This window comes from Balearica regulorum, chromosome 10 (genome assembly GCF_011004875.1).
Source record: "Balearica regulorum gibbericeps isolate bBalReg1 chromosome 10, bBalReg1.pri, whole genome shotgun sequence".
Classification (NCBI taxonomy): Eukaryota; Metazoa; Chordata; class Aves; order Gruiformes; family Gruidae; genus Balearica; species Balearica regulorum.
In genome coordinates this window covers 24,246,759-24,272,582 of record NC_046193.1, presented here as the reverse complement: position 1 = coordinate 24,272,582, position 25,824 = coordinate 24,246,759, and the positions used below count along the sequence as shown (strand labels likewise).

The window sequence follows — 25,824 nt, the reverse complement described above, 5'->3', positions numbered from 1 at the left end:
CCTCTTTTTGCAGGGAAAAGAGAAGGTTGGAAATGCTGGTGGAGCTGCCCGGCTTGCTGCGCTGGGGGCGGTGGGGGGGGCTGCCAGGCGCTGCGGAGGCACCTCTTCCACCGGGCCTCCTGCCCTCCGGCGCGGGGGCAGAAACGAGCTCCCCCCGCCTGGCTGAGGCTGCCATTTCCTGCACAGCTCTGGCCTCTGTAAAGGAGGATGTGCCCTCTGCAATCAGCAAAAAAGGGTGAGAAATCCTTCTTCCTCTGTGGATGCTGGAGGTGGCTGAAGAGGAAGCAATACCGCATGTAACCTGATAGGAAATGAAGTCAGCAGGAAAGGGGCCGAGGCACCGCAGCTCCCGGGGCGGCTGGAGAGGCTCTGGCAGCCTGGCTTCCTCCCACCACCATCCGCAAACTGTCCCGGGGCACCGGGCGGGATTCCTTCTCCTTTCCTCTCTGCAGGAGCTCGTGAGCACTGCTGGAGCTCAGAGCATCGGAGACACATGCCCCGACACCTCTGCTGCCATGGGGGGGCTGCCCAGGCGGTGGGCGAGAGGCGAGGGGCACGGGCCAGCTGCAGAGCAGAAGCTGCCTGGGCGCAAGCGATGCGCTGGAGGAGATGCCAGTTTCCCCCTCGCAGCCACGTGTGTGTTCGCTGAGCCAGCAGCTGCCTGCCAGGAGTCTGGTGCTTTCTTTCATGTCTTTTATCAGATCCATCAGTTTTCAAAGGGTAGTTAGACTTCAGTAGTGGTGGAGCATCAACCTGCTTGGAGATAGGATTTTTTTTCCTGGAGGATGGGGGCACAGCAGTAACGTGGGGCAGGATATCATCCTTGTGTTATCAGGAAAACAGCACAGAAAATCTGCCTTTGAACATACTCCTGGCTGGGTCCTCATTTGAATTAGAGATTTGCTCTGTGCAGCTGTTGGAGGAGAAGGAAGGTAGCTTTGAGCCCAAATCATGGACTGGTTTAGTCTGGTATGAGTAAGGCAGTTTGGGACCATGTGTTGGCTCTCAGTCTGCATTGCAGCATGAGCTCCTAACACCCCTGGTTCAGCAGAACCCATGACCCCAACGGTGGGGGTTATGAGAGCGTAGCCTGGCCAGGCATGTCTCCTGCTCTGCACATGCCATGGGTCAAACGCATCTCCTGGTCTACACGTGCCATGGGTCAGGCACTTCTGGTCTGCACGTGCTGTGTGCCCCGGTTTCCAGGAGCGGCTGCCCTGCGCCCGGTCCTGACGCTTGACAGCAGCACGCTGGGTGAGAGCAAGGGGCAGGGCTTGGCTCCCCGTGCGATGCTCAGCCTGCAGCAGTTATATCTATGGGTGTGTAATTAGACACAGACCCCAGCCCTATTTACAATATCGGGTTCTGATCTCCTATTTGACTTGACACACGGCTCGGGTGTTGATGGCAGAAACAAGGTGAGACACGGCGCCTGCCGTATGGGTTGACAGATGGAGAACTGCACAAAACGGTTGTTGCAGCCGTTCTGCCCTTGTCTTCCCTCCCCCAGGAGACGGCTCTGGAGTGCCATTTTGGGACGGACAGAACGTTTGAAGCCCGGTGGGTGAACTCCTCTGCCGTAGAGTGCGTACACGTGCTGGTGAGTCGGAGGGTGATGCTGCCGGCCCCTGGTCCCCCTGCGGCATGGGGCAGGTCCGAGGGCGGGGAGGGTCTTGCCCCCAACCTCCCACCTGGCAGCCGGGACGCTGCCTTCCCCCCTCCCTCCCTCCGCTTCCAGCTGAAAAAAAAGTGCAGACCGGGTTCACCCCTCCAGGAAGAGGCTCTTTACGTGTGCTGGTGCTGGAAGGGTGCCCACGAGTCCCTGATGCTGCGTTGTCTGCTCTGTGCCTCTGCAGCCCCTACTGCACTGGGGTTTGGGAACTAGCTGCTTGTTTACCTTTCTAAATGGGAAGAGTTCAGTTCAGGGTAAAAATTTGGCCACTTTTTAGTGTTGCTATTTCTGTAGCTTTTATTCTGAACTAGGAATTGGCCTGAGGAAATGCTCAGACGCCCACTGAGGAGCAGTGTGTGGTTGTTGGAGGGCAAACTGCACCTCTGAAATGCGGCAAACGTGGGCTTCCACCGATGGGAACACTGGGAGTGGAAGCTGGAGAGGAGCGCTTCTCCTTCACATCACCTGCAAAACTCTCTGTTGTAGCCCAGCACTGAAAATGCACAGACTTGCCAGTCTGTTAGTTTTCGTGTCCATTTCTAGTAAAAAAAGAGCAAGCCAGGGCTCTGCTCTCATTGTGGTGTGCGCTGTTCCCCAGTGCCCTTTGTTGGGACCTCAGCAAAACAATTAAAACAGAAAACATCCTTCTCTCTCTTTCTCTCTGCTAAAGATGAGACCCTCCTGCACTGAGAAGCAGTGGTCAGAGGAGCCTCACGAGGAATGTTAATCCATGTAGCATGCATATGGAACCTCGTATTTTACTAAATTTCCCAAGCTTTTGTTTATTTGTCTTTTCTGTGCAGCTCCACACATCAGAAAAAAGCCACCTCTTCCCAGTGAACCTTCAGCTGAAGGACAGACCAGACAGATTTATCGACAGTCCAGAGACGATGACAGGTCTGAGTTGAAAATATTTTTATTCTGCTCTCATCTGGTCATCTTGAATGACTCTCAAATCCTGGCAAAGTTTATAGGTTCAGGAGAGAGACCGTGGCTCAGCCGGGCATAGCTGTGTTCTTTCTCTCAGGCACACAGAAAAACATATTTACCCGGGTGAAGGTGTGCCCAGAAACCAGACGGACACCCACGGACATCCCCTTTACACCCAGGGAAAGTCAAGCCCCGTCCTTGACCACAGGCAGCGTTCAGCCCTCGCCTGCCGGCAGCCTGGGACAGGCTGTGCTGGCATGCTTGGTCACAGCAGAGATGTGGGGCGTCCCCGGGGTCGGGGAGGAATTCCTCCCGGCAGAGATAAGGGGTGGGGGAGAACTCTGCCGTGAGCTCTCACAGGAGCCTGGCATTAAGGTTCAGCACGCTATAAAAATGGAGTCTTTTTTTTTTTTCTCCCTGTGCTGAGAAAGAAGAAAATGTGTAAACACATTTCACCCCTGGCCCGCTCTCTGTCTCTGGGAAGAACGCTCGGATTCCCAAAAAAGCCCTTGCTACATCAGCAGACTAAGGCAGGCAGGCAGAGTCAGACCGAGAGTGCACTCGGACGAGGCATTCCGCACAAGCCCAGCCAGCTGGCCCACGGGGCCAGCGTTTGCACAACAGCCGCCTCTCCCTGCCCCGGCCGGGGACTCGGTGTTGCACCTCGCTGTGTGCTCCCGCTGGAGGCAGCAGCTCTGGGCTCTTTCCCCCTTAAGTCGTGTCAGCAGTTGCAGTAGAAAGGACCGATTTACCCTAGATGCAAATGAGAACTAGATCCCTGAAGTGCGATTTTCTTTGGAGGATAGCTGTAATGGGTAGAGAGACATTAACACCATCAGCCACTGACCCAAGATAAAAAGGTTTCCCCATAGTAAATCCCAGTGTATAAAGGAGGCTTATCTTGCAACGCGTTCTGCGGTGAAATAACCTTTGAAGTATCAGCATGGGTAGGCATGAGACACGACTTCCTTGAAGAAAGAAGAGAGTGTCCGTATTTTTGAGATAGAGGGGTAACCCCAAGGAGAGGAGTAGGAGATCTGAGCTAAGACCATTTTGATGTGCAAGAGAAGACTCTTACTTCTCAGCGTGGGTGGTGCTGGGAGCGGGAACGACAGCGGAAAGAGCGTGGTGGAATCCCCCCTCCTCCTGTGCGGAGAAGGGGCTCGCTTATGCAGACCATGTTTGCATCAGTCTGAATTTGCCAGAATATTTGGAGATCCTGTGGGACTGTTAGACTGCTCTGGCTCCTCCTCGCCTTGATCAGATTGGTGAGAGTAAAATTAGAGGCTGACTTGCAAGCAGAGACAGAGATCTGGGTCAATTACAAATATGTGCATTTTTTATACCTTCTTTAATGGCATTACTGTTATTATTGTTTTTTATTTCAATATTTATTAGCTTTTATTGTAAACTGCGTTTCGGTAGTTCACTGAAGGAATCCCAGCTCTTTGCTGTTGGGTGGAAAGCCAGCCAGCGTAACTCACTGAGTGGATGCAAGGCGAGGTGAAATAAGCTCATTTTTTTGTGGAGAGTCCCTCAGTGGTGGTGACGTTTCATCAGCACAAGCACAGGCAGACCGTTGAAGGCTGAGGGATTCGTTAGTCGCTTATGAAGCGCCTTGAGATCTTCCTGTGAACAGAAGTGCAAAATGTGACTGTTTCTTTGTTTTATGTTCTCCTGCAAATTCTCCTCTGGGGAAAAGGGTGTGAAAGCAATGTTTCCTGAGTGTTTCTGGCTGTTTATCTCAGCGGATACCCACACTTCGGTGGCAGAAGGCTTTGGGCTGGAGAGGAAACGTAACCTAGGGCACCAGCTAACGAAGAGGTGAAAGCGGTGTAGGAAAATGATTTGGAAGCTGAGCTGAGCAGATCTGAAGGGAGAAGTCAATGAAAGGGGCCCGTGGTCACCAGGGGGAAGGAAAGGAACCGTAAACACTGCACAAGGCACCATAGCCATCCGATTTTTGTCAGAGTGTGGAAGCAATGTGATTGCTTTGCTAACAGGATGGAGCCAGCTTTGCCAAGCAGCTTCCCATGTGGATGCTGTGAGTTGGAAACATGTAGCATAAATTGACAAAAGGTTCCGAGTTTGGGTGTTGTTTGTTTTTCAAGGGGAAGAAAAAGGAAAAGAAAGTGCTAAATTATATTGCAGTGAGAACAAGCACCCAGCCCTTCTGGGAAATCTTCAGGATGGCAGCCAAGCACTGCCTCATCTTGCTGTATGTGCAAGCTGCTCTGCTCTTCCACTGGATTTCAGATGTTTCTTGGATTAAGCCCGGGGGTGGGGGGGAGTGGGGGGTGTTTGACTGCCTCAAGCTAAGCAAAGCTATGAAAGTCTCAGGCCCAGGAGCTCACGTTTTCTGTTGTCTCTGGTGGTTTAGTGGAGGTGTATAACTGTGCAACTGGGAGTGCTGACTGTTCTCAGTGCCTGGGGAGGGAGGACCTGGGGCACCGCTGCGTCTGGAGTGAGAGCAGCTCCAGCTGCCGGCTGCACGGCGAGTCCCCCCAGATCTCAGATGTCTGCCCAGCTCCGGAGATTAAGAAGGTAAGACCTGAATGCAACGTGGAGGGTGTGTGGCATGGAAAATGGTGCGGAGGGCTGAAACCAGCAGCACTATTCCTGCCTGGGGGCAAAGGAGGAACCACGCTTTGTCTCTGGCACAGGACAGGGTCAAGACCAGCGCTGAATTATTCACTCTCTATCCTGTTGAGTCACCTGGTGCCAAGGACATCTTGCTAGTGACAGGATGCAATCTTCTTCATGTTAGTGGGAAAAACAACAGCAGCACAATCAAAATATCCCAGAGTTCCTGGGGTTGGTAAAAGCGAGAAAGATTTGTAGGGTCGACTGAAGGATTCTTATCAGGAATAGCATTTAGTGGAGCATAGTTGAAATGTGAATGTGAGTCCTATCTCCAGACACATGTGCTCTGCAGCTCTGCTGAGATTAAGACTGGCAGAGGGACCTTTTGGCATTATGCATTTTGAAATGAGTTTTATTTAAATTGTAGTTGAATAAGTATTTGTTGGGGACATTTGGATCTGAGGTTCTGCTTAGAAGTATGGTATAAGCCAACAAATTTGTCCCTGACAAGTAGCAAAGTATATAGAGCAAATCTTAAAATGAGCTCCCTAGGAAAGGAGAAGCTGGAGAAGCAAACAACTAATCTGAACATCAAAATCAGCAAGGGTGCAGGATTTCTGTTCTTAGTCACGCATGTAGCAAGAGCTGCTCTAAATCCGGGTGCTGTAACACTGCATGGAGGGACTGCAGGATCCCCATCGCCTGCCTCTTCCCTCTGGTCACCATGGGGAGGGCTGCTCCCCCAACACACATCAAGCCAGAAAATGATGGAAGGAAACCACAGTTCAGGTCGCAGAGCGTCACTGGACTCTGTTACTATGTCCTTAGCAAATAGTGGCTGGTAAATCCAAATCCTCTGGAGTCATGCAAGCAAATAAGCCCTCACAGAGCCCTCCTGGAAGGGGGGCAATGCAGCAGGCGAAGGACACCGAGCCTGGTGGTGGGTCCTGACCTGCTCTGGCCAGCTTGGCCAACTGGTGCCACCAGGTTTTGTGTGCCATTGCCTTTGCAAAGGGAAGAGACATTTCTGAATGGGAGGGATTTCTCTCACCCGCTGAATAAAGCAGTTGCACTGCCTGGGGGACACCAGGAACGGCATCACGCCTGGCAGCCTGTCCCCTTGCAGCGGTGGGGTCAGCAGCTGCCAGGTGAAAAACCAGTGGCGTAGGAGATGGATGGATGGGGAACAGCCTTCTCCTCCCATGGTGCTGGACTCGTCCTGCACCGGACTCATCCTGCAGTGCTGGTGTCTTGGCCGCGGTCCATGCATCAGGACACTTTTTGTCTTGTTTTTGTCCTGAAAGGCCCTGTTGTGCTTGGGACAGCCCTTAAAACCGTGATGGTAGGACTCTCTCTGCCCAGCACACTAGCATCCCTCCTTGGTTTCTGAGTCTCCGGGTTTGTCTCTGCCCCAACTCCGTTCGAAGCTGTGGTGTGGAAGGGGTGATGTTTCACCCCAGATGTGTTTGCGGCTGGAGTAATCCCTGGCCCTACCCCGGTACCAAACCCAGTGACGGCTTCTTGTTTGCAAAGCTGCAGCAAGGGGAACGTGGTGGTGGGCCCGCTGTGGGGGCAGCAGGAGCGTGAGGAACAATTCCGTCTTCTTCATGGGGGGCCAAGTGGGAGGTAGACACAGGCACAGGCTCAGGGATGAAGGCAAGAAGCTTGCCGGTGGTTCACCTCCGACCTTCCCCTTGGTGCCGCAGATCGAGCCGCTGCGTGGGCCGCTGGAGGGGGGCACGCTGCTGACCATCCGTGGGAGGAACCTGGGCCGCCGCTTCAGCGACGTCCTCGGCGCCGTCAGGATAGGCAGCGTGCAGTGCGCGCCGCTGCCCGACAGATACGTGGTCTCTGAGACGTGAGTGTTGGGGGAGCTGGGGAGGTCCCTGTCCCCTTCGTGTCCCATGCCCATCCCTGTCCCTCCCCATCCCCATTGCTCACCCCGTTCCCGCCCGCCGGTCTCGGGCCGCCTGGCGCGCTGGGCCCTGGGCAGGTGACCCGGCCCAGGTGGGTCGTGTGTGCCCTCCGCCAGGTGCGGGCGGCTGGTGCTGCCCCGTCACCCCTGCAGCGGGCACTGGGCAGAGCACGAAGGAGCAGGAGGCGGCGGTGGGCTCTGGCCCTCCGCTCTCGTGGGGCGGCACGGCCTCCAACCTCCTCTTTCCCATCCGCAGGATCGTGTGCCAGACCGGAGAGGCTCAGGAGGCGTTTTCTGATGTGGTGACAGTTAACGTGAGCCGGGAGGGGAAGTCCAGGGAGCGATACTCCTACGTGGTGAGTAGCTGCCTCCTGGACCTTTCTTTGGTGATTCTCACGCTGACCTTCCATGCACCCCTTAAAACAAGCCTGCAGCCCCCATGCCCCCAGCTGGCTTAGAAAGAGGATCTGTAACAAGAAGTGTCAAGGTCCTCGAGGGGCAGCTGCCCTGATCCCTCACCTGTGGTGACCTGAGCCAGGTCTGGCAAATCTGGGCTCAAGCACCAGGGGCAGGACTGCAGCACACAACCTCGCTCCCAGCCTCAGCTCCTGCAGTGGTTCATCACTTAGCCTGCCTGTGGCATCGGTTCTCCTGCTATAAAAAGGAGCTCGTTTCAATTCCTCCTCCTTTGCTAAAGTGCCTTTACAACCTGTGAGATTTTTTGAGGCTTGCAAAGTCTCTTTGTGCTACATCTAAGTTATGTACCATGGACTCACATTATTTTGGACTGATTTTTTTTTTTGCTGCAGAGATTGTCTTAGTTTTTGCATGAGAATAATGTGTAGGGATTAGACTTGAGCTAACCCTGTGTCATTATACAAAGAAAAGCCCTTTATAGTTTTGTACTGTACCACCTCACAAAGATAACTTTCATCTCTATAAACCTGAAAGAAATGCATGCAGCTCTTCTCTTTCCTACAAGCACCCTCATCTCTGGGTAGACGCTATTCACAGGCAGCCCCGTGCTTCCAGGGCAAACACAACAGGATGGGTGCCAAGGGCACACTGCTTACTGGGAGCCTTTGTGCTTGTGCTGGGGAAGAATAGACTGTGCTGCAGTCTAGTGGCTTGAAAGAAGGCTTGAGCCCCAGGAAACGACGTTTGATTCCTGGTAGCCATTGTGAGGAATTTAGGGCAGGATCGTGGAGTGTAATCCCCCCACCCTGTAACCGATCACGTGCTAGGTGTTTAGTTCAGGGAGGTTTACAGCGTGCAGCCAGCACAGGCATGGCGCATCCAGCGCCCCGTGGCAGAGCCAGCCCTGGCAGCGCATGAGGAGGGGACCAGTGAGGCAAGGGCACTGCCAGGCTTGGCTCAGCGATAGTTCCCAGGAGGATGTTTGCTCTAGGACCCATTCCCATCATTTCCAGGCATCCATGTTCACATCCAAAACATAGAGATCCAGCAGTCTGGAGTGGCGCAAGGTACAGCTGGGGTACGACCCAGTAACGAACCGTGGCTTTGGGATTTCTGGTACGTTGCCATCAGGATGTGTGTGCTGACTCGGCCACATCACTCACTGATGACAAAGAGGAGAAGGGCCCGAAGAGTGGGAAAGGGCTGGGCAACTTCTTCGCCAGCTTTCGGCATGCAAGGAAAAGCTGGTGTAAAAAGCACCAGCGCTCAACAAAGCAAGAGGAGCAAAAGCCAGTCGCTGAACTCAAACTGAGTCCACAACAGCTCTGTGCTGGCAGCTCTTGAGTGGGCTCATGGCAAAGGATGTCCTCCTTGTCTTGTGTCTGTCTCAGCAAAGCTTGGAGAAGAGATGGGACAGTGCCCTGCTCTGTGCATGCACGTGTCAGGGGGTGAAGCTGCACGAAGTGTAGCTGCTGCTGTGTTCTACACCACAGGTGGCTTCTGCACCATTTGCAAACTAAGTGATGCCATTTAGTTTTCTTGCTTCTCCTCTCACATACAATGGCATGAAGATGGAGCACACTACCCCATGCAAGGCTGGTCTTGGTGAGACCTGAGCTTGAGCATTGGTAGCAGTTTACCTGAAAATGTCTAGAAGACTTTTAGAGCTGTCCTTGCAAAGAAAGTCCTTTGTAACTTACCAACTATTGTTTGTGTACTACATCTTCCAAAGTCCCCATTAGACGTATCTAGAAGAGACCATATTCAGTTGTAATTCTGCTGAGGAGGGGGGAGAAACGTGATTAAGAGACTTCTTTAGAACATTATAGCAGCCTATGGATGAGCTGAATTTGCCAAATGAGCTGAATTTGCAAAAGCTGCGATGGAGGCAATCCGTGCTGGCAATGCACTGAGAGCAGTAGGCTCTGGTTCTGGCTGAGGGGAAGAGCTGGAGGGCTTTGGGGAACATGAAGAATCCTCTCTGCTGTTGTAACTGCAGATTTCAATGTATAGGTTAGGGGCCAAGGGCAGGAGACAGCTGCCTGCAAACACTCAGAGAAATACAAATTAACAAAATGAATCCTGTGGAAATGGGTAATGATCAGAAACAACAGAGGAAATGGCTGTGGAGAAATAAAGCAGTCTGAGTGTAGGACAAGGGCAAGGATAGCTATTAATAAGCATGTTTGTGTGGCTGGGATTGACAGGAAAGGGCATTAGCACCAGGCAGTACGAAGCAGCTTAGCCCATGTTCTTCAGTCTGTCCTGGTGCGGTTTTGCTCTGCGGCTGCAGCGAGGGATGGGCTGTGGCGGTGAGCAGCCTTCAGCCAACCTGCGCAGCCCGGCGGGTCTCCTGCCACCAGGGTTTGCGGTGTTTGACAGGGATTACCAAGTGCCTTATGGAAGGGTCTTGAAATAATAACTTGCTCTGCCCTTGGTGTCCTATCCAAACCAGCGCCGGGGAGCTGCCCAGAGACTCTCCTGGGGCGCTCTGTAGCAGGCATGAGGGTTCAGCGTTGCATTAGTTATCAAAGCCTCAAGCTCATGAATCTCAGGAAGATTTCCAGGGGCTGCAAATGCAGATAACATACATGCTAATTTCTGCTGTAAATGGCGAGAGGCAAAGTAACTTCCCCCTTCATTCCTGTCGCCTCAAGAGATTCAGATTTGAAGCTTCCTTAAGAAGGAGTTTGAGATTCAATTATCTAGACCCATGTGGCTGTTTTCACAGATCTCAAAGCCAACATCCAGCGGGGCTTTAGCGTTAGCTTTGCCTTCAGGAGGAAATGGATCTGGAAGGGCAGAGATGGTGGGAGCTGGAATGGATGAGAAATTTCCTTTTGCTGATGGACCTTGAGCTGTTGCCAGCTCTGGACCCTCCATTGGAAATCTCAAGGGACTGGTGGGATCCTGGGCTCCAGTTTGAACTCATGTCTCATTTATTGCCAGAATTTAGGGACTGCAGAGAGTCACAGAGGTTTTATATGATCTTACTTCTTGGCACTTGTACCTCTCTCCTCATTCTGTAACCCTGCCAGCGAAAGCTTTTGGTGTGCTGCTGTTTCAGAGCCTCACAATACCGGATACCTAAATTTACTGAAGCAACTCCCATGTGCAGTGTGGAGTATCCAAATGTGAATTTACCAGGCTAGAAAACAGATTTCCCCTTTCTTTTTAGCTTCCTGTGGTGCAGTCCATAGCTCCCCTGAATGGCCCGAAGGCTGGAGGGACCAGAGTGACCATCAGAGGCAGCAGGCTGGACGTCGGCTCTGAGCTCCGTGTCCTCGTCAATACCTCCAAGCAGTGCACTGACCTCAGGTGGGACTAGGTCTGGGGCCTGGCACCGAACTAGTGACAAGAGCCAAAGCGTTAGGAAGGATGATATTGTCTCCCAGGAGATCAGGAAGAGCTGGAGTTTGGGTGGGGGGCACACTTGCGTGCTGCTGCTAGCCTTGGAGCCAGCAGAGCATCCCCACCGGCCCGCCTGGCTGCCGCTTGCTCCATTTCCAGCGCCCCGTCAGCCTGGTATCCCCGGAGCGGTGAGGCAGAGCTGTGGTGCGGGTGCCTGACACCAGGATGGGGCAAGTTTCTTTGGCAAAGCGATGGCGTTGGTGTTGCCATGATGTGGTGGCGGCGATCAGCAGCAAACAAACTGCTTCTCGCGCACCGTTGCAGGACACTGCCAGACCCCCTGGGTGGTCTGGGACCAGGACCAAAACCCTGGGGGTGAAGCAGGCATGGGCTTCCTTCCCAGATCTGCTGGAGGCAGAAGGCACCTGCACGCCCAGGGTCCCACTCCTGCGGCAGTTCACTGGTTGGAAGAAACCCCTCCTCCTGTATGTTCCCGTCTCATCAGTGGGAAGAAGCAGGATCCTGGCCTTTTCCTTTAGCTGTTGGGAAATCGGTCTGGCAGCCTGGGATGGTATATGCTCATAATTGCCTGTTAGTAGGCAATGTGATTAATAGGTGATTGGCATGTGACTGGAAGCTCCTTTTTGCCTGTCTCTGCTGACCACCACGCTGCCCCGGGAGGGCTCAGGTCCGTGGTGCCTGGCTCCGGCCGCTCTGTCTGCCGTGGCTTGCTGCAGCTAACCCTGCCTCTCCCTGCGCAGCCGCAATGACAGCACCATCACCTGCACCATGCCGTCCGCGGACCTCACCACGGCCGTGCGAGTCTGTGTCCAGTTTGAGAACAAGTCTTGTGCCAGCTACAACATCACGTTCAAGTATGAGAAGAACCCGATTATATCAGACATCAACCCCAAAAAGAGCCAGATCAGGTGAGATCCCTCCCCCAGCAGAGACAGCCAAGTCCGCCAGGATTTGTGGCCTTTGTTGAGATCAGCCTCATAATTTTTGCCGAATGCAAAAGTGAACAGTGCTGTCCCATCAAAGCACAGAGCTATTGGAGTATCCTGGTGTAGCCCGCTGCAGGCAACGTGAGCTCACGCTGTCTGTGCTTCATGCCATCCAGAGGCAGAGTAGATCCCGAGCAAACCCCGTGTCAGGAGCCCCAGCAGTCACTGCAGCACGGCCAGGAGGCAGGGTATGGTATGGAGGCCCTGTGCCGATCCATCAGGACTTCCATTTCAGAGCTGGCACATGTCTGCATCTGCCTGCAGAAGAGAGGGTTGGCTCCAGGCTGGTGAGAGAGGGTCCTACAGGGAGAAAGGGGCTTTCTCAGCCCTGGGGGTTGACACGTTGCCTTGCAGACAGGTAGAAGAGGGGCTGCGGAGTGCTGTCAGGGTGTTTTGGGTACTCCAGCACTGGAGTAGAAGAGGTGTCACGCACCAGGGCCGTCCATAGCTCATTTCAGTGCATTTAAGACATGGAAAAAAAGTCAGCCTTGGTAACTGTACTGTGTAAACCTGGTGGGTGCTTTAGGGAGGTTAAGGTGGGGGGCTTTATGAGACCCTGAAGATTTTTCTTGGCCAGTAAAAATGCTGGAGGATAAGCTGAGACTTGTAATTTTTGATTTCAGCGTTCCCCGAGGTCAAAGTATTTCATTTTTAAAGCGTGTTGCTTTTAATTTCATGTCTCTCTATGGAGCAGTCAGGCTCCTGTTCCTTTGGATACCATGGTGAAATCCCACCTTCCTCGGCTGCAGAGCCTGGAAAACCAAGGGCTGACCAAGAAATCTGAGAGTCCGGCGCCTGTGCCTGCAGGACCGCGCTGAGAGCAGCACGCTCGGGTGCAAGCATGCAGCAGGCTGACGGTCTGATCCCCTTGGAGCAAAGCCGTCTCGGCATTCCCAAGCGCAGCGCCAAAGATGCAGGCTGTGGGAAAGTTAATGACAAGGCACAGCGGTGACTCAGCCAACCTCAGCCCCTAGCAGGCTTGCGAGCTATGCTGAGTGGCGAGAGCGGTATCTAAACACAGAGACAGTGGAAGAATGTCACTGCCCATATTCACAAGGGAAGCCACCAGGGTATTTCTCCATCACCTTAGTCTGCTTTCTTAGTATTTACAGCAGTTTCCACATTTCAGACTGCTGAGAACGTGACAGCAGTCTCTCTCTTCAGACTGCTTGGTGGCTCGTGTGGCCTGACTGCTCCAGTGTGTTGCTGGGCTGTTGATCATGAGGGGTCAATAACTTGTGTAAAAATTTAGCTGGATCTGATTTATCTTACCATGTTGCTAAAACAATCTGTGTAAGCGAAGTTTAAAGCAAAACAGAAGTTGTAAACTACTCTGCAGATGTGACAGGCTCTTAGTTAGAAACTTGGACCATAACTACATGGTAATATCTACAGATTTCAGTCAACCTGACTTTCAGGGCCTTGGACCCAAAGCCACTGTGTCTGGAGTGGTCTTGAGATAAAGGGATTTGTAAGTCCTCACTGTTCCTGACAGATACTCCAAACAGAGTAAATGTGATACGGAGCAAGGGGAAGGTAAGCCCCGAGTATAGCTTCTGCTGTCCAGAGCAGACGAGCGGTGCTGGTTCTCCACCCCTTGCTCTGCCCATCAGTCGTGTGTGCATCAGGGTCCTTGTTACTGTCGTTGTCAATTGACTGCACATTGAGCGGCCCGTATTTTGCATTCCCCAGGCAACAGATCCAAAACACAAAACAACTTTCACATTTTGATCTAAACAGAAGTGTCTGGGAGACACAGGATCCCTGTCAACCTTAAAGGAGTCTCTTCCCTCTCCAAGACTTAGAGTTCTCTGCGGGTTACTGCGGGGCAGGGGCAAGGAATATCTCCTGGCCCTTGCTTTGAGGGGTTGGAGGTTAACCTCTTACACCGCTGGTGGCCTGGGCAACCTGCTGCGTACCCTGGCATGCAGAGGCAGGCTGCTCCTCTGGGGAGTGGGAGCAAGGGGGACAGTTTGCTGCTGCTGGAAGAGGTTCCCCCCTTTCCACCACAGCAGCTGCTGCTCCTCCTTCCTGCCCTGATGTCTTGGTAGCAGTGTGGGTGCTTGCTGCAAGTTGGAGGAAGACTTTGGCTGTTGGGTTACATTTTCTGCTCAAATAGCTGGGAAACGTCCCTGGGAAAATGACAGCAGGCGGACACCCAGCCATTGCACCTCGCTGCTCCGTGTTGTCCTCTGCAATCACCCTCTTTCTTCCCTTCTCCTCGAAGCGGGGGCAGGATCCTCACCCTGGAAGGCAGAGGCTTTGAGCTGGTCCAGAACGCGTCCATGGTGGTCCGTGGCATCGGCAGAGAGCAAACGGTGGGTGTCCCCGCTGGGTATTGCCTGGTAACTGGGAGCAGGGCTGCGTGCCCGGTGCCTGGAGGCGTTCGGGGTGTGAAGCTGAGGCCTTGGCCCGTGCGACAGATTGGGCTGGGAGCAAGGCTGGCTGGGAGCACTCAGGATGGTGGTTTTTTGATGTGCATGCTCTCTCCTGCTTTCAGAGCTGTAAGGTTCACACCGACACTGTGATCACCTGCCCCTCTCCATCTGCCTCCAACATCACTGCAGGGAGCAAGCCCGCACCCATCGATTTCTATCTCAATGGTCGCCTCTATGCAGACGACCGTCCAGCTCTGGATGAGGAGATGTACCCCGAGGAGGCCTTGCACATCAGCAAGTTCAGCCTGGAGTACTATGCCGACCCCCAGTTCTTTACAGCCAAGAAGGAGAAGTGGATCAAGCACCATCCTGGCGAGCCCTTAACTCTGGTTATACACGTAAGAGAGAGAGTGGCTTTTACAGCTCTGCTTCTTTGGGGGTGTTGTCTGCTCCCCACTGGGAAGCTCTTCAGTCCTAAGTGCCAGCAAAAACTGTCCACAAACGCAGGAGAGAGAAGGGGGGCGGATGAGAATGGGGGAGGCAGGAGCTGCGCAGGAGCAAGCAGTTCTTGTTCAGCCTGCTGCACCTGCATCAGTCTTCACCAGGAGACGCAGCCTGACCTGAGAATGCCCTTTGAGGCATGACGACAGAGAGCTGCGTTTGAAGGATGTAATAGCAAGAAGCTAAATAAAATACTGGACGTATGAAAAAGAACGATAATGCGCTGGCCTGAAATCAGGCAGGTACTCCAAAAGGTCCTGACAATAGATATTTATTCCTGCAGAAACAGGTCATGCATTCTTCTCTTTTGGCTACTGAATTCAGCTCAGTTAACAAGGAAGTCGGGATACAGCAATTGAGTGGCTTGGACAATGTGCAATGGTAATTCAAAGGCCATTGTTCACTGCAGGATATCCTCACTGGTGGCAATGTGCTTCAGAAATGTACTCCCCCTTTCTCAGGCTCTGCAGACGCATCCCCTGACTGTCTCCTCTGTTGTACATCCTTCCCCCCTCCCAGGTGGGCGCTCAGATCCTTATCTGTGTTGCACAGCCAGGGCAGATCAAAAGCAGATTTTTCCAGGTTCCACAAGGGGCTCGCTCGTCCCATGCCCCACGCTGAGTGAGGAATGGGAAACAGGAAAATGGGGAATGGAACCCCGGTTCTGGGTTTCCTGTGGAGTGCTGGAAAAATGTCCTTGGACAAGGAGAGTGCTCTCAGGTCTGAAAAACAGCAGGGAATACGGAAAGTAAAGCAGGAAAATCCATTGCAATTCCGACTGCTACTCTAAAGACTGACATCCTGATTCTATTTTTGTTGTTAGAAAGAACCTGACAGCCTGGGCCTGGAAAGCAATGAGTACCAAGTGAAAATTGGCCTTATCTCATGCGAGATCCAGATTGTTTCGGACAAAGTCATCCACTGCTCCGTCAACGAGTCGCTGAGCACCTCAGAAAGACAGCTGCCCGTGACGGTGAGTGCCCGGAGCCTCCACACTCGGAGTGCGCAGGGCAGGAGGGGTCCCTGTTGCAGCCCCTGCGTGCGAAGGAGCCGGCTGCGTGCGTGGGCAGGATGCGGGCATAGTCTGTGCTAAGGCTGCCCTGAGTCATGGAGAGGGGCTGCCACGCTCCGAATCGTGGGGCACCAGCAGCTGCCTGCTGAGTTAACTGTGCTGTAACTGGGAGGGGAGGAGTTTTGTCAGTTCTTGTAAGGCACTGTGAAATCCCTGGCATGTGAGTTTTCGTCACTTGCAGTAATTTTCTTTCTGCCCCTCATGAGATACGTTTGGGGATTTCCATACAGTTTTCAGTCAGCTGGCCTCCTACTGCCAGCAGAAGAGCTACAAGTGGACGTGAGAATCCGACCCCTACCAAGCTGCAGTAAGCCGCTGGAGATGGGTCCTTGTGTCTGACCGGGGAGGGCAAGAGGAGTATTCAGGGCTGGAAGGTTTCATCTTGCTTCCCAGAGCTGCCGTTTTGTCACTGCAAAGAGTTCGGTGTTCAGGGCTGTTGTTCATCTTTGCATCTGCAAAATTCACAATACTTTGTTACTTTCCTTTTCTCCATAGAGGGCTTGACTTAACAGCTCTTCTCGCCCTCAGCTTCCCTTGTCTCATGTGCAGCCCATTGCCACGCAGGGATGTGACTATGGCTCTTCACGTCTGGAGAGCAAACGCCTCTGTCTCCATGGTCTGAGACGCTGCAGCCCCCCCTCCCAGTGCATGTGTTAACAGTGAGTGGGTGGGAGCCTGTGGCCTGGGCAGGGAGGAGGAGGAAGGCTGCGAAGGGAGTGGAGGAGGCCGTGGACTTGTGCTGCCCAGAAGACAGGCACGAAGATGCACCACCAGTTCACTGACAGGATTGTCCAGTTTTCTGGTCAGAGTCTGCGTGTATGAAATTCTGTTGCAAACTGGAAACATGGAAATGCAGAAGTAGCAGAATTTCCCAAGTCATTTAATGGAAATTTTAAATAGGGTAATTTGGGTTTTAGTGAGAACTGAGAAACAGGGAAATCCCTTTGGGGAAGAAAAGGAATTTATGAGTTTGCTAGTCTTGGTTTGACATGAAACATTGAAGGCAATGCCCTAGCAGGTCCCTAGGAAGCAGGAGCATGATACCCAGCCCTAAAGTATCACATAGCTGTCAAGAGGGTACCAGCAGTGAGAGTGCAGCTAAATAATCATTGTGTATTCACGTCTGTGCACTTATTAAACCTTCATACGTGGTTCGAGTTATCGCCTGCTGGCCATTTCACAGGCAACAGCTGCCTTTATAACATGCTTGTGATAGCTTTGATAGCACGGGGCCAGGCTTGCACAGGGTCCCTGCCTGATTTGCATCAAGGACAGCTGTCGGGGGCTGCAGAAGCCTCGCCTGCTGATGAAGATTCTCTTCTGGCAAGCTGAGAAGCCTGTTGTTGTGACTGCCCAGTTTGTTCTTGTTTAGATGGTAGAGCTCACGCCTGCACTGATCAGAGCACAGGAAAGCAGCCCTTTAAAACGTGCCCCACTGTTGATCCTAATGCTGCCCATGATTTTGGGTATGCCTGTTCTGTAAAGGTGTTCTTGGGCCAGGTCTGTGTTAGCAAGTCACAGAAGGCAGCAAGAGTTGTCTGTAGAGACAAGGAACCGGTGATGAAGATGGGGCTCCTGAGCCTCCCTGTGTCTTGGGGGTCACTTTCGAATAGCTCTTTTGGGAGTGCCTTAGGTGAGCTGGAGCTTGATTCTGGTCTAGTTTAGTCCAAAGGGGACCCCATTCACACCCTGGGAGGCTGCAAGATGGCTCCATCCCGTAAGCCAGAGTGTGGTTCCCAGTGACCCCTGAGGTGGCCCTGTGCCCCAAAGTCCTGCCCAGCACTGACAGCTCTTCCCGGGAGCGGGGTGTCCTCCAGCCCTGGCCCCTTCTGCAGCCCCCTACATGCCGGTGACAGGAAATGTTGCCATTTAGCCTGCAGCCTAATTAATTCCCCTTACAAAAAAATATATTGAGTATGCCTGTCCAAATAAACAAGAGAAGCTTGCCGAGGCCTTCAAATCCATTTTTGTTCATGACCAAATTGTTTAAACACAGAATTAAACAGCAAGTGTGGGATTTCTCCTCTGGCAAATGCAAAAGGTTGAGTTGTTGGGGAAAAAAAAAGATTCAAAACGCATCGAGGACTTGCCTCATTGCAGTATTTCAGACGAAAGAGGTGGAAATCTTGAGGTTAGGCAGGGTGCTGTGCAGACTGTCAAACGAACCTCCGCAGATGCTTGCACGGCGCTTGTGGCTCCCTGTCCTCACCCAGCATCTCGGCTCTCAGCCAGCACACACCGGGGAGGAGACGGAAGCTCTTAGTGTTGGATGCTGCCTGCAGGCACCACCCCAGAAACTGCCAGTCCCAGAGTCCATCTGAGGGCTGGTACAAGGGCACAGTGGGCCTTGGAGCCACAGGAACCCGGCCGTGTGGTCCAGCGCTGATGGTTGGAGGCATTGAAGGTTTTCCTGATCCTGGGTGATGGCAGCTGGCGTTGCCCGTGACAGGGCAGTCCTTCCTCGCTTGCCTGTGGAGGAGCAGCGCAGGGGCAGACCTCCGGGCTCCTCCAGATGCCTTCAGCTGGAAGCATCAGTGCCCTCACCAGTGCTCCCAAGAGCAAGGACTTGGATTTCCCGGAGGGCACGGAGCTGTGCGTTACAGGGTGTTTGATGTGTGGACGTGGTGGGAAGGCCCTGCTTGTGGCACTACTTTGGCCCATCTGCTGAGAACTGACTGTAATTTAACCACAGTGTGCACCTTTCCCAGAGGTGCTCTGTGACACAGATGTAATCATAAGATTATTCCATCTCTTCCCTACCTTGTTTCAGGATTTTTTGCTCAAGTTACTCTCGCTTCTCATTCCTTGAGAGAAGTGAAACTCATATTTCCAGAAGCGAAAGATTTGTGTGGTCATGAGTTTTCCTTATCAGATGCTGCTGCTGAAGGCTTTCATCCCAGGGGCCTAGAGAGCCTTTTATAAACAGCGCCAAGTAAACTTGCCAACCTGCCTGTGATGTGCATTGGCCTCTTCCCTTCCGGTGATCAGGAGACCAAGGGACTGAGCTCAAGTGGTTTGTGCTTGGTGTCACAAGAAGTACGGGTTGGGAGAAGAGCCAGCACCTCCTGACACCCAGTCCACTGCTTTAGCCTCAAGATCATGACTCATCTCTGGTCTCATTATTATTTATTTTTATTCCCTTACTTTATTTGTATTTCAAAGACTTTAAAGTTTCTTTACCCTCCTTCTGAGTGGCAGCAGTTCTGCTTTTGGAGGAGCGAGTGCAGCTGGGATCCAAAGGCCATTCCAACGCATAACAGTCGGATGATTAGTGGAAGTGGTTTTCTAGTAAAAGCAGCACAGGCAGTGCTATATGGTATGATGAGCTCTAAGAAAGGGTGGTCTCGTGCTCTGGGGTGGGTACGGTGGGGCCGTGACATGGGCTAGAGCCTGCGGCTCTGCCACCGAAGTCCTGTGGTGGCCCTAGGATGAGCACTACTGCAGTATGCAGCCTGCCGTGAGACAGCCTCAGCTTTCCACCAGAGCACGCAGGAAGGGAATTGGGCTCTTTTGAGACACACAGAGTCCTGGAGGTGCAGCAGTGAAAGGCAGAGCCCAGCCTCCCCGCAGAGCCTGGTGGGCTGAGCCAGCGTGGTCAGTACGTCCCGGGGTGAAGGTCTGCCCCGTAGTCCCTCCTTGCTTGACCTCAGAGACGCTGCTCAGCTCCTGCTTTTCCTCCCTCTTTCTCCCTCTCTAGATCCAAGTTGGAAAGTTCAACTACACAATTGCGATGCTGCACCTTGGGGGAGGAGAGACCGCAATCATCGTCTCCATTGTCATCTGCAGCATTTTGCTGGTCCTCTCTGTCGTAGGTAAGGGAACAGAACAATGAGTTTCCAGGCTGTACCGAGGTTTTTTTTCTCATTGCATATGGAGGGGTGAGGATGACACACTCACACGTTAGGAAACCTCTGAGTGCTGCGGTTGTGCAGTGTCTGAAACTGGGCTGGCTGCAGCAAGTGGCCACTCTTCTTTGTACAGGACCAAGCCAGGGTCAAAGCTTCCTGCAGCGTGGAGTGTTTGCTGGCTGAATCCATAGTTCAGCTCTATTACTTGAGCATGTGATATTTATAAACTTATCTTTTTCCCCAAAACACTTAGTAGCTACTATAATACCAAATAAAGAACAGTGTGAGAAACTGGTCTTGGACTTGCACTGACTTGAACAGGGCTCACTCACAGGCATGGCTGTCCCAGACCGTCCCAAAGGTCCACCTAGCCCGAGGTCCTGTCATCAGTAACAGCCAGTGACAGGCGCCTGGCAAAGAGTGTGAAGAACAGAGCAAGTCCTTAGCTGCAGATCTGGAGCAGACACAACAGTTTGCTAACCTCACTGGAAGCTGTGCAACACACCTGTGTTCTCTGGCTAGGGTACCTTCTCGTCGCATGCCCAGAATGACTGTGTAGCAAGAAACCTGTCAGTTCACAGCAAATGAGGTGTTTCTTAATAGAGATTTAATTTATTTTTAATAAAGGTTGTAATGCACACTATTTATTAAATGCACCACCCATCATTAGAAACATATTTCTGGAGGCATGGGAAGGCTGTCAGACATGAGCACTGTAATACAGGTGGTAAATGTCTTAAAATCTGTATTCATTAATCAGCTGGAACACATTAATATACAGCTAAGCTGAATATAGACAGCCCAGACCTAAACTGAAGATGACAGTTACAGCATGATCATTAAATTCCAGCTGGTTTTACTTATTTACAGATAATCAACAACTGCCTGATCAGATAGCAGTCTCGTTGTAGGTGTTAAACCAACACTGAGTTTAGCTTTCTGCACCCGTGTCAGCAGAGGACTGCTCTGATCCCAGCTGCAGCTGCTCCTAAACCCTAGTCCAAAAGGCTTGTTCCCTTCCTCTTTTCCAGCTCTCTTTGTGTTTTGCACAAAGAGCCGCAGAGCGGAGCGCTACTGGCAGAAAACCCTGCTCCAGATGGAGGAGATGGAGTCGCAGATCCGGGAGGAAATCCGCAAAGGTAAGTCACCATGCTAGGCACCGAGGAGGAGCCAGGGCTAGGAGGGAGATGCTGTAATAGCAGGGTTGAAGCTGTTCACCTTCTGTTCTGTAGAAGTTTATGGAATTGTTATAGGAGAATTTCTGTGATCGCCTTCGAGCTTCGGCAGGGTTTGTGAGCGAGGCTCAGTGGCTGGAAGTGTGGTTCTGCCGCTGCCTTGCTGATCTGACTTGGGCAAGCCACTGATCATGAGTGCCACTGCTTTCCCTGTCTCGGGGTAACGGCCTTCGGCCATGCCAGAGGGTTGCCTGAAGGCCACACTAATCTTTAGTGTGCTTTACGATTCAGTGCAACAAAAATTGCAGCACGCTCCTGCTAGAGCTATGGGAGAAGCAACCCAAGCGTCTGCATCTGCTGTCCCCCTGCATTGTGGGCTGAGGTCTCCTCCTGCAGAGCCAGGCTGGGGGCTGGAGGGAGGGGAGACGCTGTCAGTGCTGCGGGACGTGATGTGTAGTGCTGACGGTTAAACCCTGACGGTAATCTGCTGCTCCTCGAGAAACCCTGCTTCAGCCCACTCGAGGGAAAGGCTTGAGGAGGCAGAGATGAGACACGCCACGTATTTCAGTGCCAGCCTGCTTGCTGTCTCAGCTGGTAGAGTATCGGAGCTCTTACCATCTGCGGGTCTCTTTGTGTAAGGTTTTGCGGAACTGCAGACAGACATGACAGACCTGACCAAGGAGTTAAACCGCAGCCAGGGGATCCCGTTCCTGGAGTACAAGCACTTTGTCACCCGGACGTTCTTCCCCAAAGTAAGGCGATACCGGTTTCACGGGCACCTAATTGCTCCCAGGTCCTTCTAACCAGATCAGGGCTCTGCTTTCCTTCTGCTAAAGGGTTATTACAGCGTAATAAAATAATTCCACTGTTGTATATTTAGTTGTCACGTATTTCAGCCTCAATTATCGTCAGAAGTGGAGCCACAGCTCCTGGGGTGTGAAGTAAGGTCAGGCTTGCTTGCACATGATAGGAGCCCAGCGGCAGCACCATCCCGGGAGTCGCTCTGGCTCGCCCGTTTGATGCCGTTGGACACCCTCTTCCGAAAGCGCTCTCTGGCATGAGCAGAAAGTGCTGGAGGCCCCCCCTTCTCCCCAGGGGCTCCAATGTCACCCTGCTCTGGTGGAGGATGAGGCTGAAGGGTGGCTGAAGGGCGTTCAGGGAGAGGGGGTTCTTTGTTCCACGCAGCATGCCACCGAGCATTCCCAGCTGCTCTGCCGGTCCTCAGGAGCTTGTCAGATGTCTCTGCCTGCCCATTGCTCCTCTCTGTGTCAAAGGCTGCGCACGTGATGCTCCCAGTAAGACGCCCCTTGGGCGCCCAGTCCCAGTCTGTCTACCCAGAGTCCTCCTCCAGGGCTGCGCCAGACGCGCCGGTGCCATAATTCCCATCACCGGCTGCTCCGCTGTGTCACTGTGCGCCCTTAGCAGTGGCTGTATTTCACCCCTGAGGCAGTTGCATTTCAGTGGTGAGGAGTGAGATGATGATTTATGACTGCAGAGTGTTTCATTAGTAGTTATTACTCAGGTTTTTGAGTTATCCAATCTCTATGTATCTGTGCACTGAAGTCTTTAAGATTTAGGCTGCTGTATGAATGTTAGAGATTTAAACATTCTTCCCATCTGTTTCAAAAGTTACATATGTTAAAACACCCAGTACTCCTCTATTTTGACTTAGTCTTCTATAATGCTTTCTCTTCTGGGATTTTTCTAGCTGTCAAATGAGTCTATTTGCAGTCTCCCTACCCTAACAGGCTTGTGTCTGCACAGACATCTGCCTCCTCCCATTCTTGTGGTGTTTGCTCATTCAAGAGGCGCTTGCAAAGTATTTAAAGGCTTCGTAAACCATATCAATGCATTTCTTCATAATGGGTGGTCTTCAGCCATCTTCCCTGATGACATGTCTCTCTGTCTCGTTCCCTTGTGGTGCACGGGCAAACGAGGAGGTCCCCGGCCGGGTGCAGCTGCCCTCCCCTAATGCTGTGCTTGGTTGCAGTGTTCCTCGCTCTACGAGGAGTGTTACATCCTGCCGTCCCAGCAGCTCAGCTCCCAGGTGGGGTCCCAGGTCCAGGAAACTCATCCGCTCCTGGTGGGGGAATGGAAAGTGAGTAACCCACTAACAAAACAAATGCTCTTGAGTGGTTGCGAACCGTACTAGCGTGTGTTGACAATGCCATGCTTTTTCTTGTGGTGCGTGGGAGATGCTTGATCATTCAAACTAATTAACACATAACAGCATTGGATCAGCTTTGGCTGATTGGAGAAGGCAGATCTGTGGCTCTGCTCTCGCATGAAGGAGCATTGTCCTGAGATCCTCCCCTGCTCTGGTATGGGCTTTTCTTCCTGGGTGTATCGTGTTGTATGTCACTTCAGACCCATAAGCAGTTCATCATAAAAGAGATTCTTCCCAAGCAGGGACTTGGTAAAAGCTGTTGTTGTCCCAGAGCTGGGTTTCATGTGGACACCAAATAGGAACTGAAGAATCAGAGAGTCCGTTGAGTTGGCAGGGAGATCTGCTTAAAGCAGCTCCAACTAGATGAGGTTGCTGAGGGCCTTGTCCAGCTGTGTTAACTATCTTCAAGGATGGAAATTTCACAGCCTCTCGGGGCCCCCTTCCAGTGTCCGACCACCTTAAAGGTGAAAACTTCCTTCCTTATATTTAATCAGTGTCCCACGGTCCATCTGGTGTGCCTTGCCTCTCGTCCTAGCACTGCGGCAGCAGAGAAGAGCCTGGCTCTGCCTTCTCTGCCCTCCCATGGGGCAGCTGAAGATTGCAGTAAGATCTCCCCTTGCTCCAGTTTGCCAACGTAGCAGGGAGCCCAAAACTGGCCATGGCACTCCAGGTAGCCTCACAAGTGCTGAATGGCTACTGCCCCGCTGGCCGAGCTGCTTCTGATACAGCCCCGGACGCAGTCATGCCGTTGCCGTGAAAGCATGTTGCTGACTTGTGTCAAGCAGAGGGAGTAAGGGGTCTTCAGCTCAGTGCCTCCGCGTTCAACGGGGACATCCTTGCAGTCAGGAAGGATAAAAGCTGGAGGAAAACAACAAGCAGGGGTTTTCTCACTTTGCTTTCTAAATTTTTCATTAGATCCCTGAAAACTGCAGACCCAATATGGAAGAAGGAATCTCGCTGTTCTCCACCTTACTCAACAACAAGCACTTTCTCATCGTGTTTGTCCATGCTCTTGAGCAACAGAAGGACTTTGCTGTCAGAGACAGGTATGAGCTTCAGAACCAAAGACCTGGCAGCTGGAGGAGACTGATTTATTCCTAACTTGTAAGCAATCCAGCCCATGTTTGGAGCCGTGCATTTCAGTTGAATGTTGAGTTGCACTTGCCTCCCACTTTTCTATTGGAAATGGACAGCCATAAACCTCCATTAACCTGAAGAGCACTAAAAATACAAGTGACACTCATGAGCTTTTGTATCCCTGAACACTTAGTTTGGGTTACCAGTAAGAGGGTGCCAGCTGACCCAAGGTCCTGCAGCACTGAAAGAGGGTTTGAAGTTTTAACACTGTTGAGAAGGCTCATGAAAATTGTCTGAAATGCTGCCTTTGTGTTTTGGGGTTTTTTAATGCCAGTCGGCAGTTTAGTCTTGTTGTATTGGTGGTTGAGTCATACACAGTTCTGTGTTTCAGGTGTAACCTGGCCTCCCTGCTTACTATTGCGTTGCATGGGAAACTGGAGTATTACACCAGCATCATGAAGGACCTCTTGGTGGATCTAATAGATGCTTCAGCTTCCAAAAACCCCAAGTTAATGCTGAGGAGAACGGAATCTGTGGTGGAGAAGATGCTCACGAACTGGATGTCCATCTGCATGTACAGCTATCTCAGAGTAAGAGAACCAGATCACTGCTGTTGTGGGTGTGAGTTCACTCTGTGCAGCGGTAACGAGGGATGCGTGGGACAGCTGGGGACCTAAATACCTGCCAGCATTGCCACTTGAACGGTCACTAATGGTTGACAAACTCCAGTGTCTTGAAAGGTTCAAGTGTGGAAAAGCAACCTTAAGTTCAGTTGCTGCTCCACTTCTGCCTGGGGATTTGGTGAGATCAGACTTGGTGGCAGGCCTTTCCTAAGGCCAGAGCACAAACGAACGCTTTCACCATGCTTGAGAAGAGAGCTGTAGGGGAGTTGAAAAACAACCAGAATGGCTTGAGGTTTTGGAAATCGTTCCAGCTATTTGTTGTTTTCCCTGACCAGCTCGCGCAGCCGCGCTGATGGTCACCAGCCAGTTCAGCACTGTCTGTCTTAAGCGCAAGAGCCCGGCTGTCGGGAGGGATGGTGGCATCGGAGCCGGGGCTGCTCCGTGCCACTGCCCCTTGGTGTGTGGGGCTTCTCGCGCATGGCATCCTTGTGGTTGCGCACTGGCCGGACAGATCTTAGCAGGAGAGGTGGGATGTCTGTCCCAGGAGCCTGACTGTCCTCTGACGGTAACGAAAAGGAATAAATTTGGCATCTCAGAGCACATCAGCAGTCCATCTGCTCAGTGCTTTATCTCCAACATTTGCCAGTTCTGGTTGGAATTTCCCAGAAGAATTGAGCAATAACTTAATTGATTCCATGGCAGTTAATTGGAGGACACCCCATTATACTCACAGGGGAGAGCCTTGAAAAAGCCTTTGAAAAATCTCTTTTCCCAAAGTGTTTGCTATAGCCACAGAAGCAATACTGTATTGTCCTCGTACATATCATAATGTCTTCTGATCCCAGCTGAGGATCGCTTTTTGTCCTAAAGCCTGTGGTTTTGTAGTTCATAATCTTTCATTTTAGCTCAAATAATTAGCCAGTATAATGAAAGAAAAGTTACAGGAGCGAATGAGGATGGCTGTGCCGATGCAGCACAACTATCCAGCCTGCAAGAGCAGAAAAGAGTGAATTAGTGAATTTTTTTTTTTTTAATCTTTGGGTTTTGTGCCTGTAGTTAAACCATTGGAGGAAAAAAAAGTGCTGATCTCTCCTTTTGGAGAGTGGAG

At 52.1% G+C, this 25,824-nt stretch overlaps 1 protein-coding gene across 2 annotated transcripts in view; it reads left to right on the top strand.

Moving 5' to 3' along the window:
* Positions 1-25,824, top strand: part of PLXND1 (plexin D1) — an 82,748-nt gene that overhangs the window by 35,549 nt on the left and 21,375 nt on the right. The window contains exons 10-25 of one of the 2 annotated variants that reach the window (XM_075762540.1): positions 1,511-1,600; positions 2,476-2,569; positions 4,983-5,146; positions 6,892-7,043; positions 7,357-7,456; positions 10,696-10,835; positions 11,630-11,797; positions 14,103-14,193; positions 14,376-14,651; positions 15,578-15,727; positions 19,524-19,638; positions 20,706-20,813; positions 21,489-21,601; positions 22,840-22,947; positions 23,932-24,062; positions 24,485-24,683. In XM_075762540.1, coding sequence (XP_075618655.1) covers positions 1,511-1,600; positions 2,476-2,569; positions 4,983-5,146; positions 6,892-7,043; positions 7,357-7,456; positions 10,696-10,835; positions 11,630-11,797; positions 14,103-14,193; positions 14,376-14,651; positions 15,578-15,727; positions 19,524-19,638; positions 20,706-20,813; positions 21,489-21,601; positions 22,840-22,947; positions 23,932-24,062; positions 24,485-24,683 — 2,199 coding nt within the window. The remainder of the gene's footprint in view (positions 1-1,510; positions 1,601-2,475; positions 2,570-4,982; positions 5,147-6,891; positions 7,044-7,356; positions 7,457-10,695; positions 10,836-11,629; positions 11,798-14,102; positions 14,194-14,375; positions 14,652-15,577; positions 15,728-19,523; positions 19,639-20,705; positions 20,814-21,488; positions 21,602-22,839; positions 22,948-23,931; positions 24,063-24,484; positions 24,684-25,824) is intronic. The other variant, XM_075762539.1, reaches the window with a different exon arrangement.